The following is a 22,630-nucleotide window of genomic DNA, read 5'->3' as shown; positions in this document are numbered from 1 at the left end:
GATATTCTGATGACAACATGTCCCTTTGAGTCCTTGTGTGGGCTTAACTCCCCATCTAGAACAATATTCAGACATTTCCACTACTCATGCTAGTTAGTTTGCACATAATGGTGTAGCTCGTCATTTAGATGCAAAAAGGATCTCTATGACAACAATTATCAGAAAAGAGAAACTGACTTGCATTCAGAATTTCTCAAAAAGCAAATTCAGGTTTTCAGCCTTTAAAGCCAAGCAGTTGTCAGGACCTGAGTTGTTTTATAATATTGTTGTGCATTTTCTGGTGGTGTTTGTCTGGGGATTTGAGTCGTTCTCTTTGTCACTGAGCTGTAGTGCTAGTGGTTGGATATCTGCCTCAGTGTATACTTAAGCTGGCTGCATGCCTCAGTAGATACGATCTTCAGGTGTTGACATTGTCATCAACCTATCAGGTCTTTCCGGGGTCTGTAAAAGGCTCACTACTGGCTTCAGTCCTCGATGGTTTTCATTGTTACCAACTAGGATTCTTGGCCCAGTTTAGTAAGGAGTAGAGATGAGCGAACAGTGTTCTATCGAACTCATGTTCGATCGGATATTAGGCTGTTCGGCATGTTCGAATCGAACACCGCGTGGTAAAGTGCGCCATTACTCGATTCCCCTTCCACCTTCCCTGGCGCCTTTTTTGCTCCAATAACAGCGCAGGGTAGGTGGGACAGGAACTACGACACCGGTGACGTTGAAAAAAGTAGGCAAAACCCATTGGCTGCCGAAAACATGTGACCTCTAATTTAAAAGAACAGCGCCGCCCAGCTTCGCGTCATTCTGAGCTTGCAATTCACTGGGGACGGAGGTTTCCGTCCAGTTAGCTAGGGCTTAGATTCTGGGTAGGCAGGGACAGGCTAGGATAGGAAGGAGAAGACAACCACAACAGCTCTTGTAAGAGCTAAATTCCAGGGAGAAGCTTGTCAGTGTAACGTGGCACTGACGGGCTCAATCGCCACAACCCAGCTTTCCCAGGATCCTGAATGGAATACACTGTCAGTGTATTCCCGTATACCCGATATATACCCCCGATACCCGTTCCAACGGTGTGCCCCCCCACCTTCACCCCAGAAATACCCTGCAAGTCCCCTAGCAATAGAATTGGGGCTATATACACCCACTATTTTTGCTACTGCCATATAGTGCCATTGTCTCACTGGGAATTCAAAGAATATATTGGGCTTACATATAACTTCAATTCCAGGGAGAAGCTTGTCAGTGTAACGTGGCACTGACGGGCTCAATCGCCGCAACCCAGCTTTCCCAGGATCCTGAATGGAATACACTGACAGTGTATTCCCGTATACCCGATATATACCCCCGATACCCGTTCCAACGGTGTGCCCCCCCACCTTCACCCCAGAAATACACTGCAAGTCCCCTAGCAATAGAATTGGGGCTATATACACCCACTATTTTTGCTACTGCCATATAGTGCCATTGTCTGACTGGGAATTCAAAGAATATATTGGGGTTACGTGCACCCACAATTTTTGCTACTGGTATATAGTGCCATTGTCTGACTGGGAATTCAAAGAATATATTGGGGTTATAAATACCCTCATTTCTTGCTACTGGTATATAGTGCCATTGTCTGACTGGGAATTCAAAGAATATATTGGGGTTACAAATACCCTCATTTCTTGCTACTGCCATATAGTGCCATTGTCTGACTGGGAATTCAAAGAATATATTGGGGTTACGTGCACCCACAATTTTTGCTACTGGTATATAGTGCCATTGTCTGACTGGGAATTCAAAGAATATATTGGGGTTATAAATACCCTCATTTCTTGCTACTGGTATATAGTGCCATTGTCTGACTGGGAATTCAAAGAATATATTGGGGTTACAAATACCCTCATTTCTTGCTACTGCCATATAGTGCCAGTTTCTGACTGGTAATTCAAAGAATATATTGGGGTTATAAATACCCTCATTTCTTGCTACTGGTATATAGTGCCATTGTCTGACTGGGAATTCAAAGAATATATTGGGGTTACAAATACCCTCATTTCTTGCTACTGCCATATAGTGCCAGTTTCTGACTGGTAATTCAAAGAATATATTGGGGTTACGTGCACCCACAATTTTTGCTACTGGTATATAGTGCCATTGTCTGACTGGGAATTCAAAGAATATATTGGGGTTACAAATACCCTCATTTCTTGCTACTGGTATATAGTGCCATTGTCTGACTGGGAATTCAAAGAATATATTGGGGTTATAAATACCCTCATTTCTTGCTACTGCCATATAGTGCCATTGTTTGACTGGTAATTCAAAGAATATATTGGGGTTATAAATACCCTCATTTCTTGCTACTGGTATATAGTGCCATTGTCTGACTGGGAATTCAAAGAATATATTGGGGTTATAAATACCCTCATTTCTTGCTACTGGTATATAGTGCCATTGTCTGACTGGGAATTCAAAGAATATATTGGGGTTACAAATACCCTCATTTCTTGCTACTGCCATATAGTGCCAGTTTCTGACTGGTAATTCAAAGAATATATTGGGGTTACGTGCACCCACAATTTTTGCTACTGCTATATAGTGCCATTGTCTGACTGGGAATTCAAAGAATATATTGGGGTTACAAATACCCTCATTTCTTGCTACTGGTATATAGTGCCATTGTCTGACTGGGAATTCAAAGAATATATTGGGGTTACAAATACCCTCATTTCTTGCTACTGCCATATAGTGCCAGTTTCTGACTGGTAATTCAAAGAATATATTGGGGTTATAAATACCCTCATTTCTTGCTACTGGTATATAGTGCCATTGTCTGACTGGGAATTCAAAGAATATATTGGGGTTATAAATACCCTCATTTCTTGCTACTGGTATATAGTGCCATTGTCTGACTGGGAATTCAAAGAATATATTGGGGTTACAAATACCCTCATTTCTTGCTACTGCCATATAGTGCCAGTTTCTGACTGGTAATTCAAAGAATATATTGGGGTTATAAATACCCTCATTTCTTGCTACTGGTATATAGTGCCATTGTCTGACTGGGAATTCAAAGAATATATTGGGGTTACAAATACCCTCATTTCTTGCTACTGCCATATAGTGCCAGTTTCTGACTGGTAATTCAAAGAATATATTGGGGTTATAAATACTCTCATTTCTTGCTACTGGTATATAGTGCCATTGTCTGACTGGGAATTCAAAGAATATATTGGGGTTACGTGCACCCACAATTTTTGCTACTGGTATATAGTGCCAATTTCTAACTGGGAATTCAAAATGCGCAAGGCTCCCGGAAAGGGACGTGGACGAGGCCGTGGGCGAGGTCGGGGGAATGGTTCTGGGGAGCAAGGTAGCAGTGAAGCCACAGGGCGTCCCGTGCCTACTCCTGTGGGGCAGCAAGCATTGCGCCACTCCACAGTGCCAGGGTTGCTTGCCACATTAACTAAACTGCAGGGTACAAACCTTAGTAGGCCCGAGAACCAGGAACAGGTCTTGCAATGGCTGTCAGAGAACGCTTACAGCACATTGTCCAGCAGCCAGTCAGACTCTGCCTCCTCTCCTCCTATTACCCAACAGTCTTGTCCTCCTTCCTCCCAAAACTCCCAAGCTTCACAGAACAATAACCCCAACTGTCCCTGCTCCCCAGAGCTGTTCTCCGCTCCTTTCATTGTCCCTCAACCTGCCTCTCCACGTCACGATTCCACGAACCTAACAGAGGAGCATCTGTGTCCAGATGCTCAAACACTAGAGTCTCCTCCATCTCCGTTCGATTTGGTGGTGGATGACCAGCAACCCACCCTCATCGACGATGATGTGACGCAGTTGCCGTCAGGGCATCCAGTTGACCGGCGCATTGTGCGGGAGGAGGAGATGAGACAGGAGTTGGAAGAGGAAGTGGTGGATGATGAGGACACTGACCCGACCTGGACAGGGGGGATGTCAAGCGGGGAAAGTAGTGTGGATGTTGAGGCAGGTGCAGCACCAAAAAGGGTAGCTAGAGGCAGAGGTCAGCAGCTTAGGCGAAGCCAGGCCACACCCGGAATCTCCCAAGATGTTCCAGTTCGTACCCAGCCCCGAAAAACTCCCACCTCGAGGGCACGTTTCTCGAAGGTGTGGAGTTTTTTCAAGGAATGCGCCGAGGACAGATATAGTGTTGTCTGCACAATTTGCCTCTCGAAATTGATTAGGGGCTCTGAGAAGAGCAACCTGTCCACCACTTCAATGCGCCGTCATTTGGAATCCAAGCACTGGAATCAGTGGCAGGCAGCAACGGCAGGACAAAGGCCGCCTGCCGTTCACGCCACTGCCACTGCCTCTGCCACTGCTGACTGTGCTGGCGATGCACTCCAGAGGACGAGCCAGGACACCACTTCATCTGCCTCCGCCACTTTGTTGACTTCTCCCTCATCCTCCCCTGTTCCTGTCTTATCTCCTTCTCCTGCACCATCAAAGGCACCATCAGGCGCTTCTTTACAACAACCCACCATCTCTCAGACATTGGAGCGGCGGCAGAAATACACTGCTAACCACCCACACGTGCAAGCCTTGAACGCCAACATCGCTAAACTGCTGGCCCAGGAGATGTTGGCGTTCCGGCTTGTTGAAACTCCCGCCTTCCTGGACCTGATGGCAACTGCGGCACCTCGCTATGCCGTCCCTAGCCGTCACTACTTCTCCCGGTGTGCCGTCCCCGCCTTGCACCAGCACGTGTCACTCAACATCAGGCGGGCCCTTAGTTCCGCGCTTTGCACAAAGGTCCACTTGACCACCGACGCGTGGACAAGTGCATGCGGACAGGGACGCTACATTTCACTGACGGCACACTGGGTGAATGTAGTTGAGGCTGGGACTGCTTCCCAAACTGGCCCGGTGTACCTCGTCTCCCCGCCTAACATTCCTGGCAGGGACACGAGAAGAACACCCCCCTCCTCCTCCTCCTCTACCGCCTCCTCCTCCGCCACCGCCTCCTCCTCCGCCACCGCCTCCTCCTCCGCTGTTAGATTGACCCCAGCTACGAGTTGGAAACGTTGCAGCACTGGCGTTGGTAGACGTCAGCAGGCTGTGCTGAAGCTGATCAGCTTGGGGGACAGACAGCACACTGCCTCCGAGGTGAGGGATGCCCTCCTCGATGAGACGGCAATATAGTTTGAGCCGCTGCACCTGGGCTCAGGCATGGTCGTTTGTGATAACGGCCGGAACCTGGTAGCAGCTCTGGAGCTTGCCGGACTCCAACATGTTCCATGCCTGGCCCACGTCTTCAACCTAGTGGTGCAACGTTTCCTAAAGAGCTACCCCAATGTTCCAGAGCTACTGGTGAAAGTGCGGCGCATGTGCGCCCACTTTCGCAAGTCGACAGTAGCCGCTGCTAGCTTAAAATCTCTCCAGCAACGCCTGCATGTGCCACAACACCGGCTTTTGTGCGACGTCCCCACACGCTGGAACTCAACGTTTCAGATGTTGAATAGAGTGGTTGAGCAGCAGAGACCTTTGATGGAATACCAGCTACAAAACCCTAGGGTGCCACAAAGTCAGCTGCCTCAGTTTCACATCCATGAGTGGCCATGGATGAGAGACCTTTGTGACATCCTACGGGTCTTTGAGGAGTCCACAAGGAGGGTGAGCTCTGAGGATGCGATGGTGAGCCTTACAATCCCGCTCTTGTGTGTTCTGAGAGAATCCCTGATTGACATCAGGGATAACTCAGATCACACAGAGGAGTTAGGGATAGCATCCGATCCGTCACAGCTGGAGAGTAGGTCCACACATCTGTCCGCTTCACTGCGTTTAATGGAGGAGGAGGAGGAGGAGGAGGAAGAAGAGTTGTCCAATGATGTGATGGTGATACAGGAGGCTTCCGGGCAACTTCGAATCGTCCCATTGTTGCAGCGCGGATGGGTAGACATGGAGGATGAGGAGGAAATGGAGATTGAACTTTCCGGTGGGGCCAGAGGAGTCATGCCAACTAACACTGTGGCAGACATGGCTGAGTTCATGTTGGGGTGCTTTACAACCGACAAGCGTATTGTCAAAATCATGGAGGACAACCAGTACTAGATCTTTGCTATCCTTGACCCCCGGTATAAAAACAACATCTCCTCTTTTATTCCGGTAGAGGGGAGGGCCAATCGCATCAATGCTTGCCACAGGCAATTGGTGCAGAATATGATGGAGATGTTTCCAACATGTGAAGTTGGCGGCAGGGAGGGCAGTTCCTCCAGTAGGCAACCAAGTTCTCACCGGTCCACACAAACGAGGGGCACACTGTCTAAGGTCTGGGACACCTTGATGGCACCCCCTCGCCAAAGTGCCGCCACGGAGGGTCCTAGTGTCACCAGGCGTGAGAAGTATAGGCGCATGTTGCGGGAATACCTTTCCGACCACAGCCCTGTCCTCTCCGACCCCTCTGCGCCCTACACGTATTGGGTGTCGAAGTTGGACATGTGGCTTGAACTTGCCCTATATGCCTTGGAGGTGCTGTCCTGTCCTGCCGCCAGCGTCCTATCTGAGAGGGTGTTCAGTGCAGCCGGTGGCATCATCACTGACAAGCGCACCCGTCTGTCAGCTGAGAGTGCCGACCGGCTCACTTTGATAAAAATGAACCACCACTGGATAGAGCCTTCATTTTTGTGCCCACCTGTGTAAAGCACCCCAACATGAAACTCCATGTCTGTACTCAACCTCTCCAATTCCTCCGCATCCTCATACTCATCCACCATAAGCGTTGCACAATTCTGCTAATACTAGGCTCCCTCCACCCTGATTTCCCCCAACTCTGCTGGTTAGAGGCTCCCTCCACCCTGATTTCCACCAACTCTGCTGGTTAGAGGCTCCCTCCACCCTGCTTTCCCATAACTCTGCTGGTTAGAGGCTCCCTCCACCCTGCTTTCCCACAACTCTGCTGGTTAGAGGCTCCCTACACCCTGATTTCCACCAACTCTGCTGGTTAGAGGCTCCCTCCACCCTGCTTTCCCACAACTCTGCTGGTTAGAGGCTCCCTCCACCATGAATTGGTCCAAACTGGGCTGTTTAGAGGCTCCCTCCACCATGAATTGGTCCAAACTGGGTTTTTTAGAGGCTCCCTCCACCATGAATTTGCCCAAACTGGGCTGTTTAGAGGCTCCCTCCACCATGAATTGGTCCAAACTGGGCTGGTTAGAGGCTCCCTCCACCATGAATTGGTCCAAACTGGGTTTTTTAGAGGCTCCCTCCACCATGAATTTGCCCAAACTGGGCTGTTTAGAGGCTCCCTCCACCATGAATTGGTCCAAACTGGGGTTTTTAGAGGCTCCCTCCACCATGAATTGGTCCAAACTGGGGTTTTTAGAGGCTCCCTCCACCATGAATTTGCCCAGACTGGGCTGTTTAGAGGCTCCCTCCACCATGAATTGGTCCAAACTGGGGTTTTTAGAGGCTCCCTCCACCATGAATTGGTCCAAACTGGGGTTTTTAGAGGCTCCCTCCACCATGAATTGGTCCAAACTGGGGGTTTTAGAGGCTCCCTCCACCATGAATTGGTCCAAACTGGGGTTTTTAGAGGCTCCCTCCACCATGAATTTGCCCAAACTGGGCTGTTTAGAGGCTCCCTCCACCATGAATTGGTCCAAACTGGGGTTTTTAGAGGCTCCCTCCACCATGAATTTGCCCAAACTGGGCTGTTTAGAGGCTCCCTCCACCATGAATTGGTCCAAACTGAGTTTTTTAGAGGCTCCCTCCACCATGAATTGGTCCAAACTGGGTTTTTTAGAGGCTCCCTCCACCATGAATTGGTCCAAACTGGGCTGGTTAGAGGCTCCCACCACCATGAATTTGCCCAAACTGGGCTGGTTAGAGGCTCCCTCCACCATGAATTGGTCCAAACTGGGTTTTTTAGAGGCTCCCTCCACCATGAATTGGTCCAAACTGGGCTGGTTAGAGGCTCCCTCCACCATGAATTTGCCCAAACTGGGGTGTTTAGAGGCTCCCTCCACCATGAATTGGTCCAAACTGGGGTTTTTAGAGGCTCCCTCCACCATGAATTGGTCCAAACTGGGGTTTTTAGAGGCTCCCTCCACCATGAATTTGCCCAAACTGGGCTGTTTAGAGGCTCCCTCCACCATGAATTGGTCCAAACTGGGGTTTTTAGAGGCTCCCTCCACCATGAATTTGCCCAAACTGGGCTGTTTAGAGGCTCCCTCCACCATGAATTGGTCCAAACTGGGGTTTTTAGAGGCTCCCTCCACCATGAATTGGTCCAAACTGGGTTTTTTAGAGGCTCCCTCCACCATGAATTGGTCCAAACTGGGCTGGTTAGAGGCTCCCTCCACCATGAATTGGTCCAAACTGGGCTGGTTAGAGGCTCCCTCCACCATGAATTGGTCCAAACTGGGGTTTTTAGAGGCTCCCTCCACCATGAATTGGTCCAAACTGGGGTTTTTAGAGGCTCCCTCCACCATGAATTTGCCCAAACTGGGCTGTTTAGAGGCTCCCTCCACCATGAATTGGTCCAAACTGGGGTTTTTAGAGGCTCCCTCCACCATGAATTGGTCCAAACTGGGGTTTTTAGAGGCTCCCTCCACCATGAATTGGTCCAAACTGGGGTTTTTAGAGGCTCCCTCCACCATGAATTGGTCCAAACTGGGCTGGTTAGAGGCTCCCTCCACCATGAATTGGTCCAAACTGGGGTTTTTAGAGGCTCCCTCCACCATAAATTTGCCCAAACTGGGCTGTTTAGAGACGCTCCCTCCACCATGAATTTGCCCAAACTGGGCTGTTTAGAGGCTCCCTCCACCATGAATTGGTCCAAACTGAGTTTTTTAGAGGCTCCCTCCACCATGAATTGGTCCAAACTGGGTTTTTTAGAGGCTCCCTCCACCATGAATTGGTCCAAACTGGGCTGGTTAGAGGCTCCCACCACCATGAATTTGCCCAAACTGGGCTGGTTAGAGGCTCCCTCCACCATGAATTGGTCCAAACTGGGTTTTTTAGAGGCTCCCTCCACCATGAATTGGTCCAAACTGGGTTTTTTAGAGGCTCCCTCCACCATGAATTGGTCCAAACTGGGCTGGTTAGAGGCTCCCTCCACCATGAATTTGCCCAAACTGGGGTGTTTAGAGGCTCCCTCCACCATGAATTGGTTCAAACTAGGGTTTTTAGAGGCTCCCTCCACCATGAATTGGTCCAAACTGGGGTTTTTAGAGGCTCCCTCCACCATGAATTTGCCCAAACTGGGCTGTTTAGAGGCTCCCTCCACCATGAATTGGTCCAAACTGGGGTTTTTAGAGGCTCCCTCCACCATGAATTTGCCCAAACTGGGCTGTTTAGAGGCTCCCTCCACCATGAATTGGTCCAAACTGGGGTTTTTAGAGGCTCCCTCCACCATGAATTGGTCCAAACTGGGTTTTTTAGAGGCTCCCTCCACCATGAATTGGTCCAAACTGGGCTGGTTAGAGGCTCCCTCCACCATGAATTGGTCCAAACTGGGCTGGTTAGAGGCTCCCTCCACCATGAATTGGTCCAAACTGGGGTTTTTAGAGGCTCCCTCCACCATGAATTTGCCCAAACTGTGCTGTTTAGAGGCTCCCTCCACCATGAATTGGTCCAAACTGGGGTTTTTAGAGGCTCCCTCCACCATGAATTGGTCCAAACTGGGGTTTTTAGAGGCTCCCTCCACCATGAATTTGCCCAAACTGGGCTGTTTAGAGGCTCCCTCCACCATGAATTGGTCCAAACTGGGGTTTTTAGAGGCTCCCTCCACCATGAATTGGTCCAAACTGGGGGTTTTAGAGGCTCCCTCCACCATGAATTGGTCCAAACTGGGCTGGTTAGAGGCTCCCTCCACCATGAATTGGTCCAAACTGGGCTGGTTAGAGGCTCCCTCCACCATGAATTGGTCCAAACTGGGGTTTTTAGAGGCTCCCTCCACCATGAATTGGTCCAAACTGGGGTTTTTAGAGGCTCCCTCCACCATGAATTTGCCCAAACTGGGCTGTTTAGAGGCTCCCTCCACCATGAATTGGTCCAAACTGGGGTTTTTAGAGGCTCCCTCCACCATGAATTGGTCCAAACTGGGTTTTTTAGAGGCTCCCTCCACCATGAATTGGTCCAAACTGGGCTGGTTAGAGGCTCCCTCCACCATGAATTGGTCCAAACTGGGCTGGTTAGAGGCTCCCTCCACCATGAATTGGTCCAAACTGGGGTTTTTAGAGGCTCCCTCCACCATGAATTGGTCCAAACTGGGGTTTTTAGAGGCTCCCTCCACCATGAATTTGCCCAAACTGTGCTGTTTAGAGGCTCCCTCCACCATGAATTGGTCCAAACTGGGGTTTTTAGAGGCTCCCTCCACCATGAATTGGTCCAAACTGGGGTTTTTAGAGGCTCCCTCCACCATGAATTGGTCCAAACTGGGGTTTTTAGAGGCTCCCTCCACCATGAATTGGTCCAAACTGGGGGTTTTAGAGGCTCCCTCCACCATGAATTTGCCCAAACTGGGCTGTTTAGAGGCTCCCTCCACCATGAATTGGTCCAAACTGGGGTTTTTAGAGGCTCCCTCCACCATGAATTGGTCCAAACTGGAGGTTTTAGAGGCTCCCTCCACCATGAATTGGTCCAAACTGGGGGTTTTAGAGGCTCCCTCCACCATGAATTGGTCCAAACTGGGGTTTTTAGAGGCTCCCTCCACCATGAATTTGCCCAAACTGGGCTGTTTAGAGGCTCCCTCCACCATGAATTGGTCCAAACTGGGGTTTTTAGAGGCTCCCTCCACCATGAATTTGCCCAAACTCTGCTGGTTAGAGGCTCAATCCACCCTGATTTTCAAAACAAATGTTGGTGCCAACCTCAACTTACTACAAGGGCCAAATTCACTGCTGGTGACAAGCTCTCCTCACTGCAAGTGCCAAATACACATGTTTCAAGGTGTTTTCCTACTGTCAGAGAGGTGGTATTGAGTGTGTAAAGTGTGTAGTTGTTAGGCTGTGATGTTGGGGTAATAGAGGGTCTTTGGTGTCTTAGATGCCCCCAGACATGCTTCCCCTGCTGTCCCAGTGTCATTCCAGAGGTGTTGGCATCATTTCCTGGGGTGTCATAGTGGACTTGGTGACCCTCCAGACACGGATTTGGGTTTCCCCCTTAACGAGTATCTGTTCCCCATAGACTATAATGGGGTTCGAAACCCGTTCGAACACACGAACATTGAGCGGCTGTTCGAATCGAATTTCGAACCTCGAACATTTTAGTGTTCGCTCATCTCTAGTAAGGAGAGGTTAGAGGTAGTCATATGGTCTCAGGAGATGAATTGGAAGTGGTGTGAGTTTTGTTTTGTGTGAGAGTCTGTTGTTCCCTCAACATTTCTACTCAACCCCTGTCCTGCATTTCTGGCTGCCCGTCACTGTTTTGATATTAGTGAGTTTTTGTTTAGGGCTTCAGGTTTATTTTGCCCCTGTCCTGTGATAGCTTTTCCTAACTACTCCACTTTTCCTCTCCTCAATTCCTCTTGTGTGTTTATGATTGTGCTGCGCCTGTTAGTTCTCCAGCACGTCCTATCCTAGTTGTTACTGTTTGCAGCTGCACCTATTTTTTTGTTAGGGGTGATCGCCTCTAGTATCCCAGTCCCTAGCCTCTTTCAGCTCTCACTCCACCTGTCTGTTAGGTCTTTGAGTTCAGAGAGCTAGTAGTTGTCAGGGCCAAGTTTAGCTTGGGTACAGCTGACCAACACACTCAGGCAGGGTTTATTCAGCCATCGTAGCGCCAGGGACAGCTTTCCTACCCCATTTCCATAGAGGTGCAAGTAGCATTCAGCATCTCAGTAAATAATTAAAAAAAATAAAATAATACGCTAATAAAACGCCATTGTTAAAGGTTATAGCCCCACCCCCGACGATACCTTACAAAATAAAAATTACCGTAACGGAGAGGAGAAACTATATTATAAAGTTTTTCAGTAGCACTTTGTGTTATTAAATAAAAAATAATAATAAAGTGAAAACCAGACACAATTTCCCTCCTATTATGTTTATATTTTCCCAGATACAAAAAAAATTAAAACACATTCGAAAATAAAAACAACAAAACAATAAAGCCCTATGTGTCCCTCATAAAAGATGCAAAAATTTGTTGAATGAGACATATGAGAAAAATGTTACAGCCATCAAAACCTGGACCACAAATTGGCCCAGTACTGAAGTGGTTAAAGAAGTTTGGTCTGTGGTCTCAATTTATTTTCAGATCTAGTCTGGTAATTCTAATTAATTCAGGGATCTGTGGTCTGAATTTGTTTAGTTGTCTTGTGTCAGAATTGGTTTATGTTGTGATGTGCTTTCAACCCCTCCCCCTCCTTTGCCCCACCCCTCCTCCTCTTCCCTCCCCTCTTTTACTCTCCTATACATGTAAAAAAAAAATGTACACGTTGGTGTCGCCGTCCCGTAATATCATCTGTATTATTTCTGTTTACTTTTTATGGCTATTGTATTGACGACGATATATCCTTAAATTCAGAGTTGATAGAAAAGAATTGATTTATGTTACTAGTTTGAGACCGGAATTTATTACTGGATTGAGGAATGAATGAATTTAGGGATTTGGACTAGGCCTTAGACTACATCAAGGTTATGGTCTGAGGTCTGAATTTATTTTCAGGTCTAGTCTGGGATCTGAATTAATTTAGGAATCTGAATTTTGTCTGGTGTTTGAATCAGATTAGGAGTCTCTTCAGACATCTGAATGTAATACTGGTCTGAGGATTCAATTGATTTAGGGGTTTGGTCTAGACCTTGGACTAGGGCTGTGGTCTTACATCTGAATTTAGATGCCTGTCTGGGTTCTGAAAATTTATTTTTATGCTTATGTGAGATCTCAATAAATTTTGCTGTCTTATCTGGGATATGAGTTAATTTAGAAGTCTAAAGATTTCAATTTATTTTGGGGATCTGCTCTGGGGCTTGAAAAATAAATAAATAAATAAATATAAATATATATATGTGTGTGTGTGTGTGTGTGTGTGTGTGTGTGTGTGTGTGTGTGTGTGTGTGTGTGTGTGTGTGTGTGTATTTCTGCAGCAGATCTGAAGGCATCCCGATTTTTAAATACATATCCTGCCTTTTATGTCACATGAAGATCTTACTGTGACATCTGGGGTGAAAGACATCAACAAGACACTTTGACTTCCTTTCTAAATTATAGTTGTTTGCAATACCTGTAGCATCGATCTGTTAATGGAGTTATAACCAGTCTAGGTGTATTGCCAAGATACTCATATCCATACTGTAATCCAGCATTGATCATTTTTGTTTGCAAATGTCCTTCCTAAGTAAGATAAAATAATAGATTAAAAAATATTATAAAATATCCTTGGTATGGTAAACAGTACATAGAACTTGGTCACATTTTACATTATAGTGCATATTGTTGAGTTATGGGTACATCCCTCCAACTTGAAAAAGATTTGTGCCAATCTCTAACATTCTGAATTATAAATATGAAATACTTATTTTTCCATTTGTGACTAATATCTTTATGTGATTAGGATTGTTTTAGGGATTATTAGCAGCACCATAAAATATATAAACATTTCGTTAGTATGACATTGTTTACAAGTTTAGTTATTTTTAGCAACTGTTCCCCTATTACCACAAATTGATAAAAAGAAGATATGTATACATAACACAGCTCTGTTTTGTATGGAGTAGTATCTACTCTTTCCTCCCTGCTGTGCCGTATACTGGACTCTGCTACATCTCCATTACTGTACATTGACTTGCCTAGCTACTCTTCTGCTTCATCCCTGCTTTACCATATACTCAGCTCTGCTACATCTCCATGAGTATATGGTAAAGCAGGGACAAAGCAGAAGAGTAGATAGACAAGTCAATGTACAGTAATGCAGATGTAGCAGAGCTGAGTATATGGTAAAGCAGGGACGAAGCAGAAGAGTAGATAGACAAGTCAATGTACAGTAATGGAGATGTAGCAGAGCTGAGTATATGGTAAAGAGGGATCAAAGCAGAAGAGTAGCCAAGCACAACTCGTGGCATCCCATGAGATGCTACTTGGAGAAGCTGGGAGCTTGAATTATGTGAAAAGTGGCAATTCCATAGGGGTTCAACCACTGAGACTCCCACCTATCCTAAGAAGGGGGGACATTTCACCCTGTTGTGAATGTAGCTGCAGTGATCTGTTATTCTTTTTCTTCATTTCTAAGCATTATAAATTCTACTCCACTTGGCTAGAACATATGGAATCATTGCTCTACTAGCATATACCATTGCTTCTTATACTGTAAGTCAAATTAATAATGTATAAATTGCTTTAGCAAAAACATTTTCTTCAACTGCATTGCAACAAAATAGAATCTGACTATTACTGCTACGCTAGCTGTATTCAAGCATAACAAGTGGCTGTACATGCGATCAGCTAGTTATAGGCAGTGACAAGTCTCTGACAGCTGTAGAATACTTTGATTATAACATATTGCAATGTTACCCGAGATGCAATAAAGCCGCTATAACGGTGGTTAGTAAGGACCTGACATCATCATTTACTAGTGTATTTTTCAAAGAATGTCTATATTTAGAGTGTTATGTCAGATATGGATGCTTCAGTTTGCAGCAATTATTGTCGTACCACTCAGATTTCTAGAGGATAGTTTGCCTTGATAAATGTAAAGATTCCAGGCAGGAAACTTGCTGCCTATGGACTTTTACCAATTCCATTGAACTTCATGGAATCAGTAATAAAATACAGTATTTAACTTAAGTTGTTGTTTTTATTTTGTTACTATTTTTGCCAAGTGACAACAGGAAGTGCGGCCATATTAAGTGTCACTTTTGAATTAGTTTTCCAACTATCTATTTGAAGATGAATGAAGAAGAAAACAGACAACTTGTACTGGTCCTGCTCTGTATTCCCCAAAAGCAAGTAAAATATCTGGAAGATGTTAGTGATGCAAACAATTATCTTTTATTGAGACTACAAAAAGTACCTGGCGCTGCTCGGGTATAAAACGTTGTTTTGTCTTATTGTGTATTCAATGGATTTGTTCCAAAGGTGCCCAGGAGGCCCATCCTTGCCCCAAGTCAAGTCTAATATACTTTCGAAAAGAAAATGAAAATCTCACAGCCAGCTCACTGTAGTTTCAAGTCTCCACTTCACTTGATTTTAGTTTTCAAGATTTCTTAGGGGTCCAAAGGACCCCACTGAACCCAGGAACATAAACAGGCAAATGCCACACTTCTTCAAGAGTTATAAGTGAAATATTTAATATTTGCCCTAAAACATAAGATTAAATGCGGAATGATTTATCTAACTTGGTGTTAAAGGAATCCTATCATTAAAACTCAATTTTCTATGAGTAACATGTAGGAATAGCCTTAAGAAAGGCTATTCTTCTCCTCCCTTTAGATGTCTTCTCCGGGTCACCATTCAGTATAAATCTCGGTTTTCGCCAGTAGTGAGGACTAAACTTTCAGCTCAGCTTGTATGTAGGTGAGACAGATTGTAAGACTGAGAGGGCAGAAGATGGAAACATTATCATTGTGGATAGAAATAGTGCCGCCCTGTCACTCCTAGTGTGGCCCTGTTTTCTCGCAGCACTGAGGGCGGGCCCCAGCACTGGGAGCGTATCCAATGCTGCGAGAGAACTCTCCAGCACCGCCTCCATCTTCTTCAGGAACAGCCTCTTCAAGCGTCTTCTTCCGGCGCTCGCTTCAAACTTCTATGCCTCGGCCCTAGGGCAATGCCGACTGCGCATGTTCGCCGGCCACAATAAAATGGCCGCTTACACAGTATTGTAAGTCAGCTGCAGTCCTAGGCCCGAGCCTAGAAGTTTGAAGCCAGCGCTGGAGGAAGATGCGTGAAGAGGCCGTTTCAGAAGAAGATGGAGGTGGGGCTGGAGGGTTTTCTCGTAGCACTGGATACGCCCCCAGTGCTGTTTGAGCGTTGGGGCCCATCCACAGTGGTGCGAGAGAACTTATTTGCATATCGATGAAAATCAGGATTTTTACCAAACGGCGGCGTGTAGAAGACATCTAAATGTAGGAGAAGAATAGCCTTTCTTAAGGCTATTCCTACGTGTTAGTCACAAAAAATTGAGTTTTAATGATAGGATCCCATTAAGTAAAAAATTAGACCCCATAGCAACCTATGTGATGTCAGCTGTCACCTGTCACTTTGAAAATAAGCGAAGTAATCTGATTGGTTGTCATGGGTAATTGCACCGCTGTAATTTCCATGTACGATTAAGTAGTAAAGACAGTTATACAGTCCTATGAAAAAGTTTGGGCACCCCTATTAATCTTAATCATTTTTAGTTCTAAATATTTTGGTATTTGCAACAGCCATTTCAGTTTGATATATCTAATAACTGATGGACACAGTAATATTTCAGGATTGAAATGAGGTTTATTGTACTAACAGAAAATGTGCAATATGCATTAAACCAAAATTTGACCGGTGCAAAAGTATGGGCACCTCAACAGAAAAGTGACATTAATATTTAGTAGATCCTCCTTTTGCAAAGATAACAGCCTCTAGTCGCTTCCTGTAGCTTTTAATCAGTTCCTGGATCCTGGATAAAGGTATTTTGGACAAACAATTCAAGTTCAGTTAAGTTAGATGGTCGCCGAGCATGGACAGCCTGCTTCAAATCATCCCACAGATGTTCAATGATATTCAGGTCTGGGGACTGGGATGGCCATTCCAGAACATTGTAATTGTTCCTCTGCATGAATGCCTGAGGATTTGGAGCGGTGTTTTGGATCATTGTCTTGCTGAAATATCCATCCCCGGCGTAACTTCAACTTCGTCACTGATTCTTGAACATTATTCTCAAGAATCTGCTGATACTGAGTGGAATCCATGCGACTCTCAACTTTAACAAGATTCCCGATGCCGGCATTGGCCACACAGCCCCAAAGCATGATGGAACCTCCACCAGATTTTACAGTGGGTAGCATGTGTTTTTCTTGGAATGCTGTTTCTTTTTGGACGCCATGCATAACGCCTTTTTTTTATAACCAAACAACTCAATTTTTGTTTCCAAAATGAAGCTGCCTTGTCCAAATGTGCTTTTTCATACCTCAGGCAACTCTATTTGTGGCGTACATGCAGAAACGGCTTCTTTCTCATCACTCTCCCATACAGCTTCTATTTGTGCAAAGTGCGCTGTATAGTTGACCGATGCACAGTGACACCATCTGCAGCAAGATGATGCTACAGCTCTTTGGAGGTGGTCTGTGGATTGTCCTTGACTGTTCTCACCATTCTTCTTCTCAGCCTTTCTGATATTTTTCTTGGCCTGCCACTTCTGGGCTTAACAAGAACTGTCCCTGTGGTCTTCCATTTCCTTACTATGTTCCTCACAGTGGAAACTGACAGGTTAAATCTCTGAGACAACGTTTTGTATCCTTCCCCTGAACAACTATGTTGAACAATCTTTGTTTTCAGATCATTTGAGAGCGGGCTGTCCATGTTCGGCGACCATCAAACTTAACTGAACTTGATTTGTTTTGTAGAAAGAAATGGTCCAAAATACCTTCATCCAGGATCCAGGAACTGATTAAAAGCTACAGGAAGCGACTAGAGGCTGTTATCTTTGCAAAAGGAGGATGTACTAAATATTAATGTCACTTTTCTGTTGAGGTGCCCATATTTTTGCACCGGTCAAATTTTGGTTTAATGCATATTGCGCATTTTCTGTTAGTACAATAAACCTCATTTCAATCCTGAAATATTACTGTGTCCATCAGTGATTAGATATATCAAACTGAAATGGCTGTTGCAAACACCAAAATATTTAGAACTAAAAATGATTAAGATTAATAGGGGTGCCCAAACTTTTTCATAGGACTGTATATATATATATATATATATATATACACACACACATACAAGCCTCGGATACCAACAGTAATGAGGACTAAACTTTCAGCTCAGCTTGTTTGTAGGCGAGACGGTTTGTAAGACTGAGAGGGCAGAAGATGGAAACATTATCATTGTAGCTAGAAATTGTGCGGCGATGTCACTCCTAGTGTGGCCCAGTAACATCCAGGTAGATTGGAACCTTTACAAAAACCATCCGAACAACTGATTTACCCATGTGCCATGTGGGGTCAAGTGGGTCAAGCACTTGGATTCAAGAGCACAGTACTTTTGCTTCAGGATTAGAACCTATGCTAGGTACAACACACGTACTGTTATGTATGACTGAGCATAATATACACAAGTAGATGGAGACTTGCTAGATGTTGCTATACAGTGCACCTGTGTGACTGTTGCAGTCCTTTTTCACGGATGTTTGATCCGAAAAGTTCCCACATTCTTGTATCCTTATAACGCTGAGTTAGACGCTGCTGTGTGTATTGTACATGAAGTATGCTCTCATCCTTCCAAATGTTTGTTTTTTTGGTCTTGGGAGACCCAAAGCAACACCAGTAAAAGTTATCAGTATTCTCCCTCATTCATCTCCCAAAATCCAAACTTCAACCACAAAGATTGGGATGTCTGGTATCTCCATACATTCTGATGTATCAGAAGATAGAAATCCAGCACCCGGCAGCTTCATTTTTATGAAGCTGCCGGGTGCTGGATTTCTATCTTCTGATACATCTGTTGCTTCAAGTACTCCGGCCCGAGGAGCTAATCTGGGCATCACTGCTGTTCACTGGGAGGAAGTGAGTGCTCATATATCATTATTGACTTTTAATGCTATAGTGGGCTGTGCGTTTCCCTTTTTCCCTTTTCCTATACCAATATACTCTCCATACGTTCTGCCTGATTTGATCCATGTCTACAATGAAGTTGCATCTATGATAAGCACAACAAATGCAATGAAGAATGAATCTCAACTCTGCCATGAATGCTATCAGGCGCAGCCCAAGGCTCACAGGCCCTGGGGCAGAAATTCAGCTTGGACCCCCATTCTTCTTATTGCACCTCAGCTCCCAACATACCCATGAAGAGGTGCTTAGCAGGGACAAAGTCACAGTAGCCTGCAAGTTAAGGTGTGCTGATGGCCTGTATATAGGAAGCCAAAGACCCGCCCTAGGCTTGATTGGAAGACAGTCTATCTTTGTATAGAGACCAAAACAGGCACAGACGTTAAAATTGGGATTGATATTTTTATCTAGAGTCGCAGCTGCTCCCATTCCCTACTGTGTTTTAAACTCATGCAATCCCTGGAAATAATACAGGTGTCAACCAAAAGTTACAATTTATTACTAACGCAATAAAGACTATAGAATACCGGTAAATGTTTTGTTTCACCACTGTACCTTCGCTGTTCACTATTGTTCATAATAGTGACGGCCTATCCTAGGACAGACTGTCAATTGCAGATCTGTGGTGGGTCTGACTCTGGGTGGGATTACGGTGCTCAGGTGAGTCAGTAGTCTCTTCATTGTTTTTACTGCTGCATACACCTGCACAATATTAATTTAACAATGGCTTGCCCTGGGCACCGTGTTCCCTTCAAACAGCTAATCTGAAATTGATGGACTATCCTAAGGATACCTCATCATCAATACTGTGTATCCAGAAAACCCTCTCACTTTGTATGTAGTTTCATTTACAACTGCATACCAGGGCTACTTTTAAGTTTTCCAATTACATTGCAAATGGCTTTTCTGAATAGGCACAAATCCACCTTCATTTAGTATGTTTCTGTGCAAGCTAAAACAACCATCTTCGCTTACAAAAATTGTTGATTGAAGATATGAAAAAAGAGAAGCAATTATTTTAAATGAAGCGAATTTCCCTATTTGTGCATTAATGACTGAATATTGCACTGTGTAAATAACAGAAAATGTGTTTTCTACATATAATTTTTATAATATTTCATCATCTATATTTAAACACTGCTTTCAAATTAAGAAGCAATCTCAGATGAGCTTTGCAGTCAAGCAAAATGACTTTACAAATAAATATCAAGCCATATTTGCACATAATAAAGAATTGTGACAAGAGAAACAAAGTGCCATTTGAAGGTAATTTAGCTTAATTATTGTTTTAATTGGTTTCCTCTGTAATCTAAGTAAAACTGTATTTTCAGTTCTTGAAATAATCATGCAAGTGATCAAGCTCTGGCGCTATTTTTTTCAGTACTTGATATTCAGCATTTCATGATTGTACAAGGATCATTACACACTGCAAGCATCAAGATTATTATTTAACTGGAAATATGAAGAAAATGTAGATGAAAAACTTCATCACATACCTCCCAGTAGTATCGCAGCTGGCTTAACCATTCAAAATCGTTTTCATCACTAACTTGTTTTTTAACAAGAGCTGCAAGCACATCCCTTGCATGGACATCCAGGACCACAAGTGCCCCCAGAGTCACGCGATTCTGCTTTGATAATGTCCCACGAACCAGAGCAACAATATCATCAATCTGTTGATTGTTTAGTTCCAGGTAATCTTCTAAAGCCTAATAACATACATGATAACATCTTAATTGTTAATTCAACATCATAACAATTTAATGGGAAAAAAAAATTACATTTTCCTCCAACAGACCAGAACAACGGAGAGGTAACACTAATGTGTATCTAGTATCAGATGTTAATTCAACCACAATATATTTTTCTAATACTAAATAAACTCATTGTTACAGACAAAAGCTATTCATATCTATATCTATACGTGTTTTTCCCGTAGCACTTTTCACAGAAAGTCCACAGAGGTTTCCTCTGCAGACTCTCTGCTTCAATTATACTGATGGGAAAACCACTGTCTTTCTTTAAGTATAAATGACATGCTACAATTTCCAAAAACGCGTTTTTCTGCAACATGTAATTGGATTCGCTTTTTACAGTCTACTTTGCAGGCACTATAAAACGCCGCGGTCTTAGAAGGGCAGTAACGTCTTTTGTGAGAAATTAATTCTCGAATGTAAATAGGATGAGTTACATGTTTCTCAAGACTATAGGGACAGAGTTGGGGGTGGGTTGGTTGGAACAGCAGAGGGATTAACACTGTACATGTTGATTGAAGAAAAATGGTGATATCTCAGCGAGAGAGGCAGGAATTCACAGGGGAAAAACACAGTTTGACCCTAACCTATTTGCTCATCTTGGTTCATATGTTGGGTGACATACTCCCTGTAAATAGGTGACACTCCACTGATTCAATGCAGTTGGAATGCTTTCTGTAGCCACCACCATTGCCAAATAATGAGTGCAGTTAGTTTTGGCGCCTGAAATGCTAATTAGGCTTCTACTGTCAAGGGGGTGGTCTCAGACAGGAATAGGTAAGGAGAAATTATTCAGAGCTTTCTGACACTGTTCATTCAGAGGTAAACAGACAAAACTCTGAATCAGGCCGCCTCGTCTTCTCTGACTTACGACAACCAACTTGACATCACCAAAATTAACCGAACCATTTGCAGGCTAAATAAAAAATTCCAAACAGTAGAAGGGTCCTCCTGTCCCATAGGCATCAAACACAAAGCTACTTAAATTCTAATATTGAGAGAAAAAAATCTGATATAATAGGCTCCTAAAGGTGAAAAAACACAACTTTTCTGTTATTTTTACAAATCTCTCCTCTCCTCTATTTTACCAATCACCAACTATTCCTATAAGAAAAATGTATCTACCACATTTTTATGGAAATAAAGACACTTCTCAAGAAACGGGCACAGCTGGACAGCGACATCTTTTTTCTATCCAAATGTAAAAAAAGAGAATTTAATTCCGAAAGGACTCTGGCTCACAAACCCAATCTTACACACCTATAAGGCCGGGTTCACACGGAGTATTGTGGCTCGTCATTTGATACGTACACGCCGCAAAATCACGGCCGCAAAATAGCGCCACGTGTACGGTACCGGCTCCCATTGAAAACAATGGGAGCGTATACGGCCCGCAAAAAAAGATCCCGCGGCGTGTACGTACCAAATGACGAGCCACAATACTCCGTGTGAACCCAGCCTAACACTCGCTATGCACAAAACTTGTGTTACAGAACTTCTGAGAAACCACCTTTTACAGCCATTCCTAGAGGCATATTTAACCCCTTCCCGACATGCGCCGTAATAGTACGGCGCATGTCGGGTCTGTAACTATGGAGACCGCCCGGGAGCCGGGCGGCCGCCATAGCCGCCATTTTGCCCGGGATCGCCGGCTCCTGGAGCATGCTCCAGGGCCGACGTCCCATTGCCATGACAGCCGGGAGCCTTGTACAGGCTCCCAGGCTTGTCTGCAAATCCTCTCTTTTGCAGGCTGGTCTATGCAGCCTGCAAAAGAAAGGATGATTTTTTGCAATGCATTGCAATGCATCAGCATTGTAATGCATTGCATTAGTGATCAGACCCCCGGGGGGTTCAACACCCCTAGGGGGTCTAATAAATGCAAAAAAAATTAAAAAAAAAAAAGTAAAAAAAAATATAAAAAAATATAAAAAGTATTAAAAGTTCAAATCACCCCCCTTTCCCTAGAACATATATAAAAGTAGTTAAAAACTGTGAAACATATACATGTTAGGTATCCCCACGTCCGAAATCGCCCGCTCTACAAATCTATAAAAATATTTTTCTGTTCGGTAAACGCCGTAGCGGGAAAAATAGTTGAAAGTGCCAAACCGCCTTTTTTTCACTGTTTTGATTCTGATAAAAATTTGAATAAAAAGTGATCAAAGCAATAACATTTCCCGAAAATGG

At 44.5% G+C, this 22,630-nt stretch overlaps 1 protein-coding gene across 1 annotated transcript in view; it reads right to left on the bottom strand.

The window, feature by feature from the left end:
- DNAH7 (dynein axonemal heavy chain 7) overlaps positions 1 to 22,630 on the bottom strand; it is a 263,832-nt gene that overhangs the window by 176,323 nt on the left and 64,879 nt on the right. Inside the window, exons 22-23 of the mRNA XM_075284818.1 lie at positions 20,186 to 20,398; positions 13,172 to 13,281 (exon numbers count right to left, since the gene is read on the bottom strand). Coding sequence (XP_075140919.1) covers positions 13,172 to 13,281; positions 20,186 to 20,398 — 323 coding nt within the window. The remainder of the gene's footprint in view (positions 1 to 13,171; positions 13,282 to 20,185; positions 20,399 to 22,630) is intronic.

The sequence above is a fragment of the Leptodactylus fuscus genome, chromosome 8 (genome assembly GCF_031893055.1).
Source record: "Leptodactylus fuscus isolate aLepFus1 chromosome 8, aLepFus1.hap2, whole genome shotgun sequence".
Lineage (NCBI taxonomy): Eukaryota > Metazoa > Chordata > Amphibia > Anura > Leptodactylidae > Leptodactylus > Leptodactylus fuscus.
Note: the sequence above shows the minus strand (reverse complement) of the source record. Positions and strands in the feature narration are given on the sequence as shown.